This window comes from Anolis carolinensis, chromosome 1, assembly GCF_035594765.1.
Source record: "Anolis carolinensis isolate JA03-04 chromosome 1, rAnoCar3.1.pri, whole genome shotgun sequence".
Lineage (NCBI taxonomy): Eukaryota > Metazoa > Chordata > Lepidosauria > Squamata > Dactyloidae > Anolis > Anolis carolinensis.
The window spans coordinates 74388055-74409161 of record NC_085841.1 but is presented as its reverse complement, the minus strand read 5'-3'; the positions used below and the strand labels follow the sequence as shown (position 1 = coordinate 74409161).

At 39.2% G+C, this 21107-nt stretch overlaps 1 protein-coding gene across 3 annotated transcripts in view; it reads right to left on the bottom strand.

Annotated features, from left to right (window-relative positions):
* The window catches only part of ipcef1 (interaction protein for cytohesin exchange factors 1), a 52403-nt gene that overhangs the window by 10359 nt on the left and 20937 nt on the right, over positions 1–21107 (bottom strand). Inside the window, exons 3-8 of one of the 3 annotated variants that reach the window (XM_008123706.3) lie at positions 15586–15622; positions 14899–15068; positions 10817–10890; positions 9432–9503; positions 8085–8146; positions 3135–3226 (exon numbers count right to left, since the gene is read on the bottom strand). In XM_008123706.3, coding sequence (XP_008121913.2) covers positions 3135–3226; positions 8085–8146; positions 9432–9503; positions 10817–10890; positions 14899–15068; positions 15586–15622 — 507 coding nt within the window. The other 2 variants (XM_008123707.3, XM_008123713.3) reach the window with 2 other exon arrangements.

Sequence of the window (21107 nt, the reverse complement as noted above, 5' to 3'; positions counted from 1 at the left end):
GACCAAAACAATTTTAGAATAAACTAGAGAAGGATTGCTCAGTTGGAACAATCCCAGACCCTGATATTTCAGAGCCGGATACCTGTGAATTACTCCTTATGATGTTACAAAGGGTCTGATGAGGCTATGTAACAATGATATTACAAGAGGGAGCCTCTGGCCAGTGTGACTAAGCATGATACATTAAGCATCAACTCTAGGTGCATACAGCATGACATTCAAAGTCTTTTCAAGTCAACACTCTTGCCTTCAATTGCCTTACCTGAGAACAGGATAATTGGAGCCATGACCTGATACTAGAGGATCTTTTGGGTAGGTGTTGGATATGTGGCCTTCCACAGTGGCCTGGAAATACCAATGCACCACCTTAACCCTGATATTTGCACAACCTCAAAATTCCTCTAAAATCTAGTGATTCTTCCTATCCTTTATAGATGCTGTTCTCAAAGTGGGCTCCACAAAGCATATTGAGGGGCTCTGTGGTTCCCTCTTTCTCCTCCCTCCTCCCTTCCAAGCTTTCCTTCCTCTTTCCTGCTCTTCCCTCTTTCACATCTCCCTTGCTGCCAAAAGCCTTTTTTTTCTCACCTTCCTCACCACCCAGATCCTTTCTCCCTCACCTTCTTTGCTTTCAAAACACTATTTCCCTCCCACAGCTCAGAGGGTGCTTTTATTGTGTTTTTTTCTGCATGGCAGAAGGGGATTGGACTGGATGGCCCCTGGGGTTTCTCTTCTTCTTCCTCTTCCTCTTCCTACTACTACTACTACAAAAGGTGCACTTTTCCTGCATGACAGAAGGGAGTTGGACTGGATGGCCTCTAGTGTCTTGCACTGAAATACTGTTGAGCATGGTCAAAAAGTTTGCCCATATGTTTATACACACACACACACACACACACTCTCTCTCTCTCTCTCTCTCTCTCTCTCTCTCTATATATATATATATATATATATATATATATATATATATATATATATATATATCCACACACACACACACACACACACACACATATTTCTTGGGGCTCCACAAGAAGCTTTTGCTTCAAAAGGGGCTCCATGACTGAAAGGATTTGCGAACCTCTGCTCTACAGGAAGAGCAAAAGGCTATATTCTTTGGAAGCAGCACGGGAGATGCAGAAGGAAGAGGAAATGATAAAAAATGCTTCACCACTATCCTACTTTCTTCAGCAAGAGTGTTCACTGGAATACATTCCCTTCATTTTCATATTGTTGCCAATACAATTTTCAGCACCAGATATCCTGCTCCCACCTGTTAATGAGGATGGAAGCAGTAGTGCTTACCTTATCTTACTGAAACAGAAGGGAAAAATTAGAAGGGGATATCATGACCTACTACTCAAACAATATAAAGCCAAATTAAGCATAAGGCAATGCCTGGCATAGCTGACAATCATACAACCTCTCAATATAGAACACCTAAATACTGAGTTATTTAAGGTCAGAATGCTGTGATTTATGAAAAGCAGTGATGGACTGAAATCTCGGCACAGGATGAGTGTGAGGGACTGTGAACCAGCTCTTCATGTAAAAAGTTTGAGGACCCCTTTCTTAGGACCTCATCACATGAAAGCTTCCACCTGTTTCTAGACACTTAAAAAACTGAGCCCCATAAAGATCATCCCATAACACAAGACTATGTTCGGTGGCTGACTGTGAAACTCTGGATTTAAGGTGTCTAGAAACAGGCATTTTGGAGTCAAGTAGCTATCAACTCCAAACTTTTCTATTAGCTTAGAAAGGCAGATACTTGAAGATGTGATGGCAACTGTTGTCAGATGTCTCTACTGTATTTTATGAAGACAAATAGAGCAAGTGATCTGTCAGAGGTACTTTGTGCATGGCAGGGGATTGGACTAGATGGCCCATGTGGTCTCTTCTAACTCTATGATTCTATGATTGCTGTTAAAACAGTAGGAGTAACACATTTGATGAGAGAGACAGCAATTATCTGATTGGGAATGATAAAGAAGATGGCTATCATGCCCCCCCCACACACACACACACTTTTCCCTGCTTCCCCCCTTTCATAGAATGAGGTCCTTAATGAATATTTATCTGTTTGTTTTTTTACAACACAGTCTGACTGTTTCTGTTAGGCATGATAGAGAATCAGTTCCTTTTGTGTGATAGGGATTCTGCTCAGTGAACCCATAGAACAGAGATATTAGGGACCCCAACTCCCAGAAGTGCTAGCTAGCTTGTCCAATGGTCAGGAATTCTGAGAGCTGACATCCAAAACATCTGGAGGGCCACACATTTGACACCACTGCCATACAGCAACACATCCAGTGATCCACACAAGGATGACCTTGAGACATAGGTACTCAATCCAGGGAAGGATTAAAAGGGAACAGAGGCAAAGTGAATGCCAGGAGCCCAAGGGTTGAAACTATGGGGTCAGCCTGGAGAGGGGAACCATCAAAATGAACTACTGTGAAGGTTAAATAATGAATAGATGGGATTTGTTCTGCTTTTAAAAAATTGTAAGAGTAGTCCCATGGATGCCTCTCATTCATCAAGGGCCAGGTTGATTTTGGCACCTCTGTCCCATCTCTCATTCAGTGGGATTGGCAGGGTCCTATGCAGAATCCAAGGACCAAGTAGCATCCATCACACCATCCTTTTATTTCTATCTTACCTTTTTCACAAATTGGGATGCAAGATAGCTTACAAAGAGAAAATTATAATAAAATGCATTTTTTTAAAAAAAAATCTAAAACCATTTGAAATATTACTTTAAAACAAAGAATTGAAGCAGTATAGCACTCTGTTCTCTAAATTAGAGGTGGGAACAGTTTATCCCCATGAATGTTTGGGAGTTCAAGTTCCTGAGATCCCAGCCAGAATGACCAAAGCCAAGTGATTGTATACAGAGAAAAAGGATGTCATCTAAAATAGCTGAGGGCTTTCTTCATGCCTCTATTTGCATAGCCAACGGGAAGGGGAATATGGAAGTTGTAGTTTGAAATACGACTGCACAAAGAGCTGAGGTGCAATCTGACATTCTTTACTGCAGATTACTTCTCAGAGAGGCATCTTGAGTGGGAAAAAAAGAATGACATTGATGCAAGCCATCCAGCAAGGGGAAGCAAGCTAATTACTATAATACATACTGAAGGAGGCAGCTGTTGCTGATCTGAATATGGAGGTGGCGGCGTCTCTGCATTTATTTCTGGATCTTCATGTTCACTTTCACTATAGCACTCTGAAGCAAGAACAGTTTAAAAATGCATTAGACACTCCAGTTATTGCTTTGCAGTATAAAGAATGTGAAAGAAAAACATATTGTTTCTGATTCAGTCATGTATGAAGGGTGACCTGTAAGAAAAATTGGGTTTCTTACAGCTTTTCTCATTTTGATTTTCTATTCTGCTTGTAACAGCATTCCAAAAAGAAATAAATCTATAGAAGGTTCTAGTAATCCCCACATTTATGGGACCTCTTTTGGGAAGAGAGGGGGAAATGTTATGTTTCAAGAAGGCAATAAAAAACTGCCCTACATGTACACGTGTGGGAGTGACCTCTCATGATGGGATTGTTATATTTAGACCACCCACATCTAAATACCTCTGCCTTTTCAACTATTGGATATATCCATGTATAAGTCAAGTGATTTTAGACAGAAAAATAAATCCCCTAAACCAGAGCTATTTATCTGCAAGTCAATGTGAGAGTTATACTTTAACTCTTATCAAAAAAAAGTAACCTCCCCCTTCTCTCGGTAGAGTGGTGAAAGGTAAGAGCCTAGTCGGTCCCAGGAGCACATAAAAGGAGAACCAAGCACCCCTATTTTCTCCACCATGTCTCCATCTTTGGCCCTTTTAAATGCCTGTACTGTATAGGGAAATGGTGAAGACCAGCCCTCTGAGGTGGAACTAGTGCTTTCCACTCTCTCTGGAATTACTCTTATTTGTTATAGAATAGTAATTCTATAACAAAGAAGAGTAATTCCAAGGAGAGTGGAAAACACTAGCTCTACCTCAGAGGGCTAGCCTCCACCATTTCCCTATACAGGAATGTACTTTTGTATTCATTTCAGGCAATTTTGGGGGTCAAAATTATGGCTTTTGATATCCATGGGTCATCTCAAAAGCCATAACTTAAACCGCCAAACCTGCCCTAAATTTATACCTAAGTACAGTAGTGTCTCACTTATCCAAGCCTCGTACATGCAGTAATTCTATAAGAAGTAAGGTAAAATGGAGCTAAGTCCATCTTGGGAGAATTGAAAAGAAGCTATCAACCTCCTTTACTTTCTCTGACATGACACAGACTTCTGGTCTTATTGAATGTCTAGGCAGAGAAAATGGCAGCAGGAGCAGTTGGCCCCCTGAGGCGGCACTGATGTCATATCAAGATCCATAATTTTGGTTCCATAATCCTGCCCTCAATGTATACATGAATATACAGTTCATTGCAGGTAGTTGTAGAAGTCAGAAATCTAATTTATCCTTTCTACAAGTCAAGAGCAATGAAGCTGGCTGTGCACTCAGGGGGCGTTTGCAGATAGCCAGCTGAGTTGTGGGGATAGAACACAAACAGCTACTACAAAACACCAGCTAAGAAGATACAAAGGCCTGAAAGAAGATTTTTTTAAAAGCAATTACTTGGGTAATTAACTACAAAGACTCCCACTGTTGAATAAATTTGGTAGAACTTAAATGGCAAAAAGATATTTGTTACATTAGCCACTAGTTTACTTGTTCCTTTTTTTTTTTGGGAGGAACCCCTCCAGACTGAAGAGGGGATTATGCATTTACTGTGCCACTAAAATGTCTATACTACATAGAACTTAACGTAACTAGAAAGTGTTGCTTGAAGCAGCCCACACACCAAAAAGCAAATCATTCTGATTCATCACATTGCTTTTCTAATGTAACTTCACTGAACCCTTTTAACCCAAAAAATAACTCATTGCAGTTAACTAGGTTCCTTCCAGCTCACTTCCAGCTCAACAAACAAAACACCAGAACAAATGTTAGCTCTACCCATTTCTGCTGTATATTTTGAGTTTTCTCAGCATTTGATGTCTCCTGCCTGTCTTTCTTCCTTCTTACCTCTAGTCTGTGGAGAAATCACTCCACACAAAATCTTTACTGGTTTAAAAACGAAATACCCAAGTCATGTAATATTTTTGGTTCCTCCTTTAATATGCCAAGCTGGATAGAACCAGTTTCTCTATTCCTTCTCTACTATTCAAGCTAGTTGATGTGATGGCAGGAGCAGGCAATATAACTAAATGTTGAGATTTGGAAGACAGCAAAGCCATAAGAACAACACATATACAAGATAATGACATGATTCTTCCAAAGCGTCGAAATCCATGCTTTAAGTCAGGGATTTTCAAAGTTTTTCACCTTTTTTTGAAGTAAAGGTTTCTTGTGGAGCCCCAAGAAATGTTTATATATTATATATTATCAGGCATGTACAAACTTTTTGACCAATATAAACTTAAAAGTATTTCAGTGGAAGACTCCAGTGACATCCAGTCCAGCCCCCTTCTGCCATGCAGGAAAGCACAATCAAAGCACCCCCCAACAGATGGCCATTCAGCCTTTGTAGTAATAACAACAACAACAACGATGATTACAAAAGCAACAACAACCATAGCAACAGAAACCCCAGGGGCCATCCAGTCTAACCCCCTTCTGCCATGCCAAAGCACTCCCTGAGTGGTGGGAGGGAAATGGGTTTTGGAAGCAAGCAAGGTGAGGGGGGTTAAAGATCTTGGCAGAAAGGAAGGTGCGGAAAAAAGGCTTTGGGAGGCAAGGGAGGCAGGGAGGGAGAGGAGTATGAAAGAGGAGGAAAAGCTTGGAGGGGGAGCATGGAGCCCCTCTTTATGCTTCACAAAGCCCCAAGGGCTCCGCAGAGCACACGTTGAGAACCACTGCCTTAGGTTAGCTGAGGCTATAACTATACAGATAAGTTCTAAATCCTGACCCAGTTGTACAGTAAATCATGTTATAATATCTTTCAATAAATATTTTCCAATAAACCATTAACGTCTCTTTAAAAGGATGGGGAAGTTGTGACCTTCTAGGGCTTGTTTCACTACAGCACCCATCACCATTCTGACTAAGGCTAATGGAAACGGGAGTCAAACAACACTTAAAAATCACTGTTTTCCAGTCCTGTATTAGGCACAACCAAATCATCGAAACAAGTTACGAGGGTTATCCAGAAAGTTCAGTACGTTTTGGAATTAAAAATAAACAAAGTATAGGAGAAAACATTTACCATATTCAGTTGAAAGCCAGACCCAAAAGCCCTCCCCCCCCCCCCCCAAGATTTCCGCCTGGCTTGCGTCCTGAACCAGGCTGGTTTCCCTTCCCTCAGCTGTCAAATGGTGCGCTCAGCTTTTCGATCGCTCTTCCTCGATCGCTCTTTTGTTTTGCAGATGCTTGCAAAGAAGGTGCTCTTTTAAGGTTTTTCAAAAAGCACACCTTTCCTGTCCCAAAAAACCTTCCTTGCAAGCATCTGCAAAACAAAAGAGCGATCGGAAAGCTGAGCGCACCATTTGACAGCTGAGTGAAGGGAAACCAGCCTGGTTCAGGATGCAAGCCAGGCGGAAATCTTGTGGGGGGGGGGGAGGGCTTTTCAAACACTTTTATCGCTATGATAACTACCTAGATTTCAGTGGGGACTATGGTGAAAACTAGTATTTGGGTCTGGCTTTCAACTGAATATGGTAAATGTTTTCTCCTATACTTTGTTTATTTTTAATTCCAAAACGTACTGAACTTTCTGGATAGCCCTCATATTAGAAAGGAGTTTAAGCAATAGACAAAACTTGTTACGGTATACTATCTTCCAATATGATCCTTTAATTTTTCAAATAAACATTTGCAGATGTAATTTTTTGAGATTTGTTTTTAAATGTAGTCATATTTTTGTTTTACAAACCACAACTTTGAAAAATTTGGCTATGGAGATTTCTTAACAGTTCCAGATTTTATCTGTTCTTGGAAGCTAAGCGGAGGATGTATCTACATTGCAAAATTAATGCAGTTTGACACCACTTGAATTGTCATGGCTCAATGCAATGGAATCATAGGAATTGTAGTTTTACAAGATTTTAAAGCCTGATCTGCCAAATAGCATTGGTGCCTCACCAAACTACAGCTCCCATGACTGAACAGCAATGAATCAGAGCAATTCAAGTGGTATCAAACTGCATTAGTTCTATAGTGTAGATGGACCAAAATCAGCCCTCCTTAGCACTTGGATGGGTGACTGTGGAGAAAAAGGCAAACCACCTCTAAATATACCTTGCCTAAGAAAACCTTGTGAAATGCATGAGTTGTCATAAGATGACAGGCGACTTGAAGGCATATTCACACAGTGTCAGATAAATAGCCTTTCCAAGCTTAAATAGAGACACAGATTCACCTTGTAAGTTGTCTGTTTTGGGGTGTTATGTCTGATTTTCTTTTTTTTTAACCCAATCTTCCCTTCCCAAAGGGATTCAGATAATGTATTGCTGACTATGAAACAAAAGTGTTCTCTCTTTGAATGATACAGATTTCATATTCCAAAAGATTAGGGAGGGGGGGCTATAAGATAATGGCTGAGATGCAGTATAACTATACTGACTCTTTTCACATGATACAGTTATAGCATTTTGATTCCAATTTAACTGTCATCATTTCACCCTGTAGAATCCTGGGGTATGCAGTTTGGGGTATGCATTCTACTGACTGAGAATTCTAAATGCCCCATCAAATTACAAATTCCAGTATTCCATGGAATTGAACTATGGCAGTTCAAGTGGAAGCATAGCTCTGTTTTTATAGCATAATTTCTTCAGACTTTAATATACTGGTTTCTGGAAAGATTCATAAGTATGTATTTTTGGTAAACATAAGGGATGGATTTTATTATGCCAAGTTTGTTTCCTATATTTATGAAGTTTGGATTTGTAACTGAATTGTACTTTTGTTTATAGGCTTACTGTTATGTTTTTATATTCAAGCCAAACATGGAATTCATTTTATTGCAGAAAAAAGTTCTCAAGTAAAAAGGTGTAGAAAAAATACTACCCAAAAGTTAATAAAGGATCATACCTTCTTCATTCTTTTTATTGGCTTGGTCATTAGAGACAGCGAGGCCAAGTTTGCTTAGCCACCTGAAATTCAAAAGACAGTATTGTGTTTATATAGAATGGAATATTCCCAGCTATGAACAGACAGGTTTCTACAAGATACTTATAATCTCCTGCTAACCGGTGGTACAACGTGTTAAAGCGCTGAGCTGCTGAGCTTGCGGACTGAAAGGTCACAGGTTTGAATCTGGGGAGCAGAGTGAGCACCCGCTGTTAGCCCCAGCTTCTACCAACCTAGCAGTTCGAAAACATGCAAATGTGAGTAGATCAATAGGTACTGCTCGGGTGGGAAGGTAATGGCACTTCATGCAGTCATGCTGGCCACATGTCCTTGGAGGTGTCTACGGACAAAGTCAGCTCTTCGGCTTAGAAATTGAGATGAGCATCAACCCCCAGAGTCGGATACAACTGGGCTTAATGTCAGGGGAAAACCTTTACGTTTTACCTAGCCTTATCTAACATTGTAATGAACTTAGTCAAACCTAATAAACAAGTACCATGTTGGTTAGAAATATTCATCTTAATAAGAATGGTTGAATACATTTATTGCTACTTCTTCCTCTTGTTTTATGTTGGTCATTTCAGCATAAACTGAAATGTGGGATACTTGCATATGCTACTTTCAATCAATGCAAATAGGGCAAGCTGCTTTCAGTCTATGATCCCGTATAGCAAGAATCCTTCCATCAGTTTTACATATTATGTTGACATTAAGCATTATAACTCAGATAATGATGTCACCATATAAAATGGAATATAGCAACAGTGATCAACTTTTGGAAGCTCTAGCAAAGGTGGAGGAAAGAATGCTTTCCCAAGGGGTGAAGTAAGATGTGTTGGAAATCGGCTCCATACTTTTCAGTTGTGAATATGATTTTCACTGTGTCATCAGAATTCAGAATGATTAATTATTTGGATTACAATGACAAGAATCCTCCCCAATCAGCATAGCCTCATTCAAACTGGCAAAAAACCCAAATTACAGTTTCAGAAGACAAGCCAAAGAAGGAAGGTTTCACCAACACCAAAATGTGGTGAAGAAGTGCCATTTTTAAAGTACACCAATATAGCATGTCAATGCTACTTTAACTGCCATGTTTCCATCCTATGGGATCTTGGGGTTTGCAGTTTATGGAAAGGTATACTTTGAACGTGGCCTAATTCACTTTAAAATTTTGTCTCTGCCCACCAGTGGTGTCCAGTGCCTAAAAAAGTAACTCAGATGGAGTATTTTATCCATATCTTTGACAACAATGGGAACAGTAAACAACTCTAGTTAGGCAAAAGGTAGTGATCTGCTATTGCTTACCTACTCATTTCTTCTGCATTTTCTGCTGCAAAATATAATGTCTTGATGTGTGGATGGATGATCTTCATAGCGCTTGGAGAGGGAAATAAAAGCATATATTTATATAGGAGGAATATATTAAACTGAATACATGGGTATATTTCCACTTGTCCTTCATGAGTTCAGAAAAGGAAGTAGAAAGGGAAGGCTGTCTAAAGGGGCCAGGCTGTGGCGCAGGCTGGTTAGCAGCCAGCTGCAAGAAATCACTCTAACCAAGAGGTCATGGGTTCGAGGCCAGCCCGTGTTGGGGTGAACACCCGACATTTAAAAATAAAATATAGCCCCTGTTCGTTGCTGACCTATGCAACCCGAAAGATAGTTGCATCTATCAAGTAGGAAATTTAGGTACCACTTATATGTGGGGAGGCTAATTTACGACACCATAAAAATCATCCAGCCACCGTTGGAATGAGGAAGTGCCGTCGCAGTGGATGATGAAGCAGCTGCTCCCCCTGTGGCCGAAATCAAGCATACCCTCAGGAAGCTGGAAGCTGGAGAAGGTTTAAATTGCCTTTGCGTCTGTCTCTGTCTCTGTTCTATGTTCTATGTTATATGGCATTGAATGTTTACCTTATATGTGTACAATGTGATCCGCCCTGAGTCCCCTTTGGGGTGAGAAGGGCGGAATATAAATACTGTAAATAAATAAATAAATAAATAAATAAAGTTAGTGAGCTGTCAACACTGAGAAGCACCATTTTCCCTTGGAGGAAAATCAAGCCAGAGACTTGTAAATTTTCATGAATTAGCCGTTACATTTTAGACTACAATAAATCACATTTTCATTTCTCCAAATATACTCTACACTCATGGAGTCTATAGTCATTTTCACACTACACCATTTTTAATATAACCCTAGAGCTGTCGCTGCATCCTGTGGAATCTTGTGATTTATAGTTTTGTTAGTTACATTATTATAATTCTCTGAATGTAAAGTTATCTAAATTACAAATTCTAGGATTCAATAAGATGCAATCATGACAACTGAATAGGTGGTACAGTGCACATAGGGGCACAATGTGAAAGAAAATCATCAGACTGAAATGTAAATTTGTGTAGCAAGGAAGCAGAGGCAGAGTTGTTTCTCTCATACCTGCTAGAAAGTATTACATAGACACATGGGGAAAGCAGAATGTTGGACAAGGTGGACGTTTTGTTATGACCCAGATAGAACTTGGAAAAGTTATTTTTTGGACAAAACTTCAAAAATCTTTCTGTCAATTATTATGAAGTCTTGGATAATTTTGAAATTGTAGCCCAAAAAAAGTAACTTTCAAGAGCCTGCTTAGTTCACGTGTTTCCTTTTTTTTTTTTTTTTTCAATTCCGGGTAGAATTATGTACTTACTACTTTTTCTTGCATTCTGTTGCTTGTTCCACTGTGAAATTGGGAAGACTGAGGAATCCTTCAGCTTTTTCTGCCTAAAATGACATAAAAGCCATCAACATGGAATTCTGGTACATGATTTATGGAGAACTGGTCACTAGAAATGGACTGAACCTACCACACTTTATCAACCTAACAAAATTGGGCAATATATAGGGTAGGCTGCTTCCCTGATGAGCATATTTAAATAGTCTGCATACTTTTCCTTCCTCAGACTATGTGGCTGTAATATCATCCCACTTCCCCTGCATTTCTTTCATAGATTCCCTAACTCATATTTATTTTTTTTCATAGAGCTTACTGACGAAGTAGAAGACACGCCACCTTGACCTGCTGTTGCTATGTTACGTTTCCCTGCATCTCTGAGCAACTCAAGATTTTGTTCAACGATGAACATACTTCTTACTTCATAACAAGATGACCTGCTATTTCATAGCAGCATATGAAACAAGCAAGACAATGGGAAGATGAAGCAGAGAACCTTTGAACAGTCTCTTCCCCCTCAAATGCATCTGCACATTGTCTCCATATACAAAGCAGTCTCTGTTTTTAACCTGAGCAGTACGTTCAGTAAGTTGAGTGGGGAAGGGACTGTCCCAGAGCCCACACAGAAGGTAAATGTCAGCCAACCCCCACATTCCTAAAACTGCAGGTGGTGTGTGACAAAACTTTATCTTTAGAGAAAGCTTCTGAACTTTTAAACTCAGGCTGAATATAGTGACTTTAAGAAGACTGAAAATGATGAACATAAAATTGGCTTTCCATATTCATGGAGAAGAGACGAGATGGAGATCATTGAGAGGTTCCCAAAGAGGAAGCAGGGTCAAATCCTCCAGGATTTTACAGATGGTAATTGGAACATATGCAGACAAGTGTGTGGTCAAGATGGCAAAAGTTATTAATGAGAAAGTACACACAATCATCTGTCTCCAGTTTCCAGGAACAAGGCAACGGAAATGTTATCTGTCTGGAAACTCAATCTCAGCCCCAACATCTATATCTGGAAGTGAAACCCAAACTATGGCTTCAGTTCAACGCACCCAGACTACCCAGGTATCTTTTGCTGGAGGACCAGAATCACACTTTGGAGCCATTCATCTCTTTCTAACACATAATGGCATTGGGAAAAACACTTTACCTTGTTGATAAAAAAAAACTTGTATCCCTATTTGTGTGCTCAAGGTTGTTTAAGTCCAAGTCCTTCTTTGATATTGAGTTTAAGGAGCTTGTGATCATCCAGCTGAGGAAAAAAATCACCCTTTGCCACAATGTGATCATAAGGTGAGAAACAAGGGAATTGACTGCATATTTGCAAAAACCAAAAGCAAAAAAGTATCAGATGCCTCAATTTGCAAGTTTGTTTTCTTTTTAGTACCTTTCTTTTTTAAAAAAAATCACCCTTTAACTGTACAAGAATGAGAGAGGATCTGGAAAAAGACGGGGGTTTATAAAAGTGCACAGGGGAGGGGTGACTCAGGTAAGCATGTAATTACCAAAGTCTTGTCCTACGTCTTCAGTCCCAATGGAGATATTTCCTGAATAAGTCTACACAGAATTGCAATTCACACTGCACCTCTGTGGGAGGTCGTGAAGAATCCAATGTCAATGTGACCAGCTCAAGAAACTTTCCTACCTGAGATGAAAGACAACATTTCAAGCCATTCTGTTTGTCTCTCTGAGCCCTTCCACACTGCAAAGCTATAGCACTATGGTTCAGTTTTAATTGCATCCTGTGGAATCCTGGGGTTTATAGTTTGGTGAGGCACTAAAGCTCTCTAGCTGAGCATTGTAAATGCCCCCCATCGCTTCATACTTCAGGATTCCACAGAATGCAACCATGGCAGTTGAAGTGGAATCATAACATTTTAATTTTGTAGTGTGAAAGGCTCATCACTGCCATATAGGGCATTCAGTTCTACTGTATGCCCTTATCTCAGAAATCTAAGGCCAAGGCCCCTTCCATATAGCTGAATAAAATCCCACATTATCTGCTTTGAACTAGAATATATGGCAGTGAGGACTCAGATAACCCAGTTCAAAGCAGATATTGTAGGATTTTCTGCCTTGATATTCTGGGTTATATGACTGTGTGAAAGGGCCCCAAGTCAGGCTTTTGAAACACAATTTTATCCTTCTTTCTTAGTTTATAGTCTAATGCAGTGGTTCTCAACCTGTAGGTCCCCAGGTGTTTTGGCCTACAACTCCCAGAAATCCCAGCCAGTTTACCAGCTGTTAGGATTTCTGGGAGTTGAAGGCCAAAAACATCTGGGACCCCAGGCTGAGAACTACTGGTCTAATGGTTCTTTGTACCTAATGGTAAGACTGGTGCTGATTCTCCAGCTTCTGGTCTTTGGAGATTTTGCTGGTGAATTTTACCAGTGATGAGTAACTGAGAGGCTCAGAATATCTTGATTATCCATTAACAAGACAATCAACCCAAACCTTCTCCTCTAGAACTCAAAGGAAACCAAAGTCTAAATATGATCTTATTTTTGGTTGAGTAATACACTGTTATGTTAGGCAGTTAAATAAAATGGTGGAACTTCACCTGCACACTCCCAAAACATCAATTCCAATTTTTTTCTATATTATGAAACTAGAGAAACCCCTTCTAAAAGGTGATAGCCTTCCCCATCACTATGTTAAAATCAGTCCAGGTTCAAAACAGTTGTAATCCTGATCCTTGTCTCTTCCTTAGCTCCAAGCAAGAGAAGAACACTGAAGAACATTTAAAAATCCACACTGAAGTGAGTCAAAGCTTATTCAGTTAAGCATTATCATTCCACACTGACTGACCAAAAAAATGATATGGGAAGCCTATAAAGAGAACATCACTACCTCAGTTCCCAAAATGGATTAAAATCCACTGACTGAATCCACAGTATCATTTATGAGTATCTGAAACATTTCCACAAGCAAAATAATATTTTCCCCTCTGTCCAAAAAATGAAATCTGAATTCTTTTCTAAGGCCCCATCTAAATGGCCATATAATGCAGTTTCAGAATGCAGTTTAACTGGATTATATGGCAGTGTAGACACTCTTTCCCTTTTTAATTATGTTTGTAAACCCAGGTAGAGTGATACAAACTTTAGAGTCTGAACTGCCACATAATGCAGTTCAATGCAATTAAACTGCATTCTGAAATTGCATTGTATGGCAGTGTTGATGGGACCGAAGATGTACCATGTTAGACCGATCAAGGAAACACTTATCTAACAGAAGACTCCGTATAGCTAACCAGTCCCTTAGATCCACATTACTAACTGTAATGGGCAAATATACAAGAACCTTGAGCACATCCTAAAGTGCTCTAAAGGTCTACCATTTTAACCAAGGAATGACTTGTGCTCTTTAGGAGAGGCCATTTTTGAGTGATGTTGACTACTGCAAAATTATCTGTTTTCCAGAAATCTAGTATGGCTACAACATGATATCCTCCACCTTTAGCAAGGAAATGCAAAGACAATGGTGACAGCAAATATACTTTTTTTTAGAATGTAAGTCTCAGAATCCCCTCAGCAGGATAGGCACTGACAGTTGTGGAATTGTGCTCTCTCTTTCTCCTACCCAATTAATGCTTTCGAGTTTAGTGGGATAATCTATAATTGCTTTGATGTATGGCAGTAAAAAAAAATCATTCTGTAATCCTACTGACACTCTCTCCACTGACGAACTGAAAGCCAAAAAAGAGGGATAGAAGGACTGACAGCTAAACAAGAAGCCCTAAACTTCTTTCATGAGCCCTAAACTTCTTTCAGTCAGTCTGAAAGAAATGCAATTCACTTCTAGTTTGCTTATGCTTTCTCACCTTATCCCTGTCAGTAAAGCTTATATGTTCAATTTAGGGCATGCTTAAAAAAAGAAAACTCCCTGAAATAACTGAAATAACTCCCTGCCCACCATTGTCTTACATTTATCTTTCTCTGTGACTAAAGAGACCTTCTAAACTTGCACATTCCCAGATTTTACACGCAGACATTGCCCACAGACACAAAATCTTTTTTATTCAGAAATGTAAATAAAGAAGTTAACATGCTTACCAACTGACTGCTGTACCAATACAATGATGAAGCCTTCAGGACACACCAGAACTTTTTCCATTTGTTGCCAATAAAACCCCCTTTTTCTTTTTTCTTGTACAGCCATCCCTGACAGTCAGCTAGTCCTAAGTCCTTACATGAGATCCTTCGACGGCTCATGCCACAAATTTCTGGGAAATTAAGGATACACATCAGTTTAAAGAAACAATGGAGAATGCTATATTTTCCTTCTAAATGATCGGCAAAGCTAAATCAGCCCAAAACGAGTCTTTACAAAATCCATAATGACAGCAAACATAACACACCAGTGAAACAAAATACACTTGGTATTAGCATTAAAGTGAATCATATACCAAAAATGATAGCAGGAATTGTAGGTACATTAAGGTATACCTTGCAAATTGATTAGAAATGTACCTTTTTGTGGCACAGACAAAACACACTGGCAATTAATTCAGCCACAAGCACACACTTTTCTCTTGTCTCTCACTCACTCACCATTATTGACCTACCAAAACAGCTTAGTCCAAATGAAGAGCATGTCATGATGATTCTACACCCTCCCCCTCAAAGGCAAATGAAAATTAAATGCCCACCGCCAACTAAACAACACAACAAGGGGTCCTCCACTTCATATGAGCAATACAAAACACACTAAATAAAAAGAGGAACAAAAGATCACATTACCTTGGTTTTTCTTCCTTGTCTTCTGACGCAAAGGAACCTGCAAGAAATGCAGGAAGGAAAGGGAAGAGGAAATTTCAGATTGTGTTGCAACACTTGTAGAAAGGGGAGGGGGAGGTCTCCACTGACAGAAGGAGGAGAGAGGAGGAGGAGGCGACGATGGTGGGCATCACTTAGCAGAGAATGTAGAATGGAATCTTTCAAACAAACACAGACACGGCTAATGGGGTAACAAGTAGCTGAAGCAGAAAATGCTGTAATGAAAATTGATTCATCTGAAGCTCCAGGACAGAAATTGCAGCCACTCTTCTTGCGCCTCTGTCACTCAAGCTTCCTGTTTTTGTACCCACAAACAGCTCTTTTGTATAAGAGTAGTACATGAAGTTTAAAGTAATTGAACAACAACAAAAAATATTAGCAACGAAGCTTCAGCCACCTAAAAGTTACTCAAAAGATGAGATTGTGTTCATTAGGTGCCCATACAATGATTTCTAGCCCTTGCATTACTCTGTGCTCACTATCATAAAAAACAAGAGACAACACAAGAATCAAAGGTAGGAGAGAAAGTTACTGCATAACTAATGCAACCCCACTGGAATTAGTGAAACTAAAGTATCCAGCCACATATATATGTCAACCAGATAGGGATATACCCCTTGAGCACCAGCAGCTGAACATCTGAACAATTCCCAATGGAAATGGTTTTGCTCAGAGCAGTCGTTCTCAACCTGTGGGTCCCCAGATGTTTTGGACTTCAAATACCAGAAATCCTAACAGCTGGTAAACTGGCTGGGATTTCTGGAAGTTGTAGGCCAAAACACCTGGGGACCCACAGGTTGAGAACCACTGGCTTAGAGGAACTAGTAAGCTTTCTCCATAGGCTTGAACTAGAACTGTTATTTCACACATGCACATTAGTAGTACAGGCAGTAGGCTTGGAGTAAAGAATATGAGCCTCCGCACATAAAAGGCTCTACCGGCTGATAGAAATTGTGGGAGTTGAGGTCCAAAACACCTGAAGGGCCCAAGTTTGCCCATGACTGCTCTAAGACATATATGCAAACACACCTAAAACACATATTCCTTACAAAAAAACTATCAAAGAGTAGACCAAAGGCAGCATAATGCATACTTTAGCTTCACTAACAAAAAAAGAAAGGGGTACTATCTCAAGAAGGCAGGAAAAAACAACCTGATAAAGTGAAACACTTCTAGAGAAAAGAATCCGTGTATAGTCAGCCTGAATGTATCCATGGATTCTGCATCCAAGCATTCCACTTTCCATGGCTTGGAAATATTGGAAACTGTGGTGCCATTGTTGAAAAGTCTCCGTGTCTACAGCAGGCATGTGTTATTTCAAATGAAACAAGATTGGGGATTCCAATGAAGATTTGAAGACAGGAGTGGCAAGAAGTAATTATGACCACAGTTTAAATCAGATTTTTTATACTTAACTGAGATAGGGATGAATCCCCAATTTTTGTGCACATAGAGCCATGTCTACTGCAAAGTAAATCCTGTTGCAAGTAATGAAGCTTACAAATAAGTGGGACTAGGTCCCAAGTAACTGTAGCCTAGTAACCTCGCCAAAGGTGCTGCGTTTCGTAGAGGGGCATGGGGAACTCAGTGCCCCACACTCTGCATCTCCCAGCTCCAGCCGAGGGCAATCAGATGGGGGAAGCGTGAGCACTCATAGTTCATGCAGCTTCCCCCAATACATTCCAATGGCAACACTGGAGCTCTCCTTCATCCATGGAGCCAGCGGAGTGTCATGTGATGGGAGCTGGCCAGCTTGGTGGGTGACTGGGGCTAAAGCAGCACATGCAGCCAAATTTAGCCCCGTGTGACGAAGTTTAATTTCAAGAAGAAAATTACATCATTTTTGTCTCAAACCCCATGTCAAAAGGGCAATCCTGCATCACCACCATCCTGCTGGTGAGTAATCATGCTTTGTCATTGCATAGGATTTAAAATGTGCAACATCATGGCAGGAAATGGTCCATTTTACTCAGTTTGAATAGAAATTATTCTTCCATATCACTGTCTTACATGTACTTTAGTTTTGATAAGGAATGAAGGCATTGTCCCCATTAGACTTTCATATCCAAATGAAATATTACTACAATCCCAACATTTCTAGAATTACAGAGAGACTGAACATTGCTCAAATCTAAAACAGGTTTATATATGTTCATATTAATTTTTGTAGGATGCTTCCCCAAGCTGGGGGAAAAACAAGAGGATGATGACAACAAACATACATCTGCTGTGTTCCCATTCTGAATTTTGCCTGACACTTTTCTGTGTGTTTCTTATTAATTTTTGACACAATCTAATTTGCACTCAAAGTAGTATGCATTCAAAAATAAAGACACAGAAGTAAGAAAAGAAGAGAGAAAGAGAAGTACACCAGGAAGCAAGGGGAAGTTGTGTAAGTATTTCACAGTAGGGCTCTGGCTCGCTTTTTACAAACCTGGTTGTTATGCAAAATAGAAACAACACATTTTATCTTTACAGATGTAACTAAATAATCCTGCTAAAATTACTATTCCCATTGCTCCAAAAATCCACCAATGGTCTCCAGCTTTTCAAAAAATCTTCAATTGACATTTCCTTTAGGATTTCTTTTGCCATTTGGGTCAACTCAGCAACCATAAAATCCATTCTTCCATCATTCACTGTCCAGTTTTTTATTCATAATGCCCAACAGACCTATTTCTGTTAATATAAATTTTGACCAATAACTTTTCACCTTCCTACAGGTCCATCATATATGAAAAAAAACACTCCTCATCTGATATCCCAACATTGTCTGAAACATTATGGGCCATTTTGACAACTTATTGGGGTTAGATAGTATCTTTACATCAAGCGGAACAGACTTTTTAAAAAAATACTGCAAAAATATCCTCGGACTAATTTTTCAATACATTCATCTGAACATCATGCCCAAAACTAAGGTCCACCTTATCGTATACTTTTTACAGGTCTGTCTTCTGTCTCTAAGTTTCAAAGGCCATTGATAAACTTTTTAACTACATGGGCATAATCTTTGCACAACTCTAAATAAAATTGTGCCATATTGCATATCAGCAAACCAATTCAGATTTTTGACTTCCTTAATATTCTTAACATCTCTCTTGATGTAAATATCCATCCTTCTTGTTCGAAGGATGTAAGATCATCATAAAGAACCATCTCTAATGTTTAACCTATTCGTTCCATTAAAAGGGTTTCATGCGGAAAGGTGACATATTGTCTTCGGGAAAAGCCTCCATTTATACTTATATCAAACTTGTAGACAAGCCTTTCTAATGAAATGATTTTAAAATTTAGCAAATTTCAATGTTAGCTATGCCAACCAATATGAAATTATGGCCTTCAAGTTCCAAGAGTATTGCATCTCTCAGCAATATCCATTCCTTCAAAACAACAGGACTTCTAATACAATTTGGCGTAAGGGACTCACAAGCCGCCCTTTTCTTTAGCATCATCCTGTCCTTTTCTAGATAGTCAACTGAAGGTTTAGGATATTGCAATGCTAGAAATCTGAGGGCTAAAGAAAAAACTTCATTGGGAAGGAAGTGCTCATATTTGCAGGGAGGAATACTCTCACACACAGTATACACTCCATACTCATAGAGCTCAAGAAAACATATATAGATAATGAAAAGCAAACACACCATTAAAAACAGTACAGGAGGATAACAACAATGAGAAGGATAACTTTTCCATCAGATAAAATGGATTAATTAGAAAATGGCTTTAACCTAAAAGAACATTGGGTCAGCACCAGATGTACATGTTCTATGAAAGCATTAGAAGATCAGAACACAACAAATGGCTTGTTCTTTCTCTACATGTGTATAGTAGACGTCTGTTAAAGCTGGAAGATGAACAAGAGCATCTTAATGCATGAACAGGTAGGCCTTCTTTGAGGCATTAGGACTGAAAACGTGTGCACTCATACCTAGACTCAGTACCTGGACGAAGGCCCAAATGGGCCACCAATGTAGTTTATATAGATGAGAATGGGCAATATGTCTGCTGCTTGTCCTGAGCTCCTATCAGCACTGAATTTTCACAGCAAGCAAAGGAGTTGAGAGTTAGCTTTAAAACAAAGCTGGGCTGAGTGGGCACACTGGCTTAAAAATTATTTGTTTACCCACAATATTTCTGAGAGCTTTAACCAACTAGAAAACCCAACTGAGATGCAGTGGGTGATAGAAGATATGGCCTCATGAAAGATGGGCACTCAATGAATCAGTCAAGAGATTAGCAATTTAATTATGTGCTAATTAGAGCTTCTAAATTATATTGAGGAGCTCTCCTATGTAGCACTCACTGCAAAGTACAGAATTTCTGACAACATGAATCATTATGGTCATGGAAGCCCTTTCCAAGAAAAGATGCAGCTGATGAACTAGTTGAAGCTGTTAAACAGTGCTCCGAGCTAGTGAGGGCATTTCTAATGGCACTGTTTTTAATGACAATGATACATCAAAATAAGTGAACTAGTAGCCACTGAATAATTCAAGTTTAATTGTCCTGTGCTATGTGAATTTATCTAATTCCCACTTCAAAGCTGTCCAGACTGGCCATCATTACTACATCCTATGGTTGTCATCACTACATTTCTGAGAATTTATCCTCAGAGTCTCTTTGGCTATACAGTAGAGTCTCACTCATCCAACATAAACGGGCTGGCAGAACGTTGGATAAGTGAAAATGTTGGATAATAAGGAAAAGCCTATTAAATGTCAAATTACATTATGATTTTACATTATGATTTTACAAATTAAGCACCAAAACATCATGTTTTACAAGAAATCAACAGAAAAAGCAGTTCAATACATGGTAACTTTATGTAGTAATTACCGTGTTTACGAATTTAGCACTAAAATATCACAATGTATTGAAAAGATTGACTACAAAAACACTGACTACTAAAAGGCAGACTGCATTGGATAATACAGAATGTTGAGTAAGTGAAGGTTGGATAAGCGACACTCTACTGTAACTTCCTTTCAGAAATCTGTGAACAGCTAGCCCTCATAACTTTTCTGAACATAATAAAGGCATTGTTTACATAGCAGCCCTTTTCAAATATATTCTTTTACTTTACCAATAAGCCGTTGTAACAAATCTTGCACTAGTCAGGCACTGGAAAAACACCTGGTAAACATCTCCATATTTCTATCTTCTTTCTGGTTCAAATATTTCAAAATGGTTTAATAGTAATGAAACTTGCAAAATACAATAAAATCAAGTAGTAAAACAATGCAATAAGAAAATATTTCATTTATACTAAATATCTCAGCATGTTGTAGAAGAGAGATCTTTATAAAACATCCTCAAAGACTGAAAAAAATGGCCAGCTTTTTTACAATCCCACACAAACTACTTATTGCCAAGGTGATAGTCTTCATTGGTTTTTTCTTGAAAACCTTCTGGATGATTCAGTGGAAATAAGAATCTCCAAATGTTTAAAACTCTAAGCTTATTTTTCAAATGGGTAATAGTAA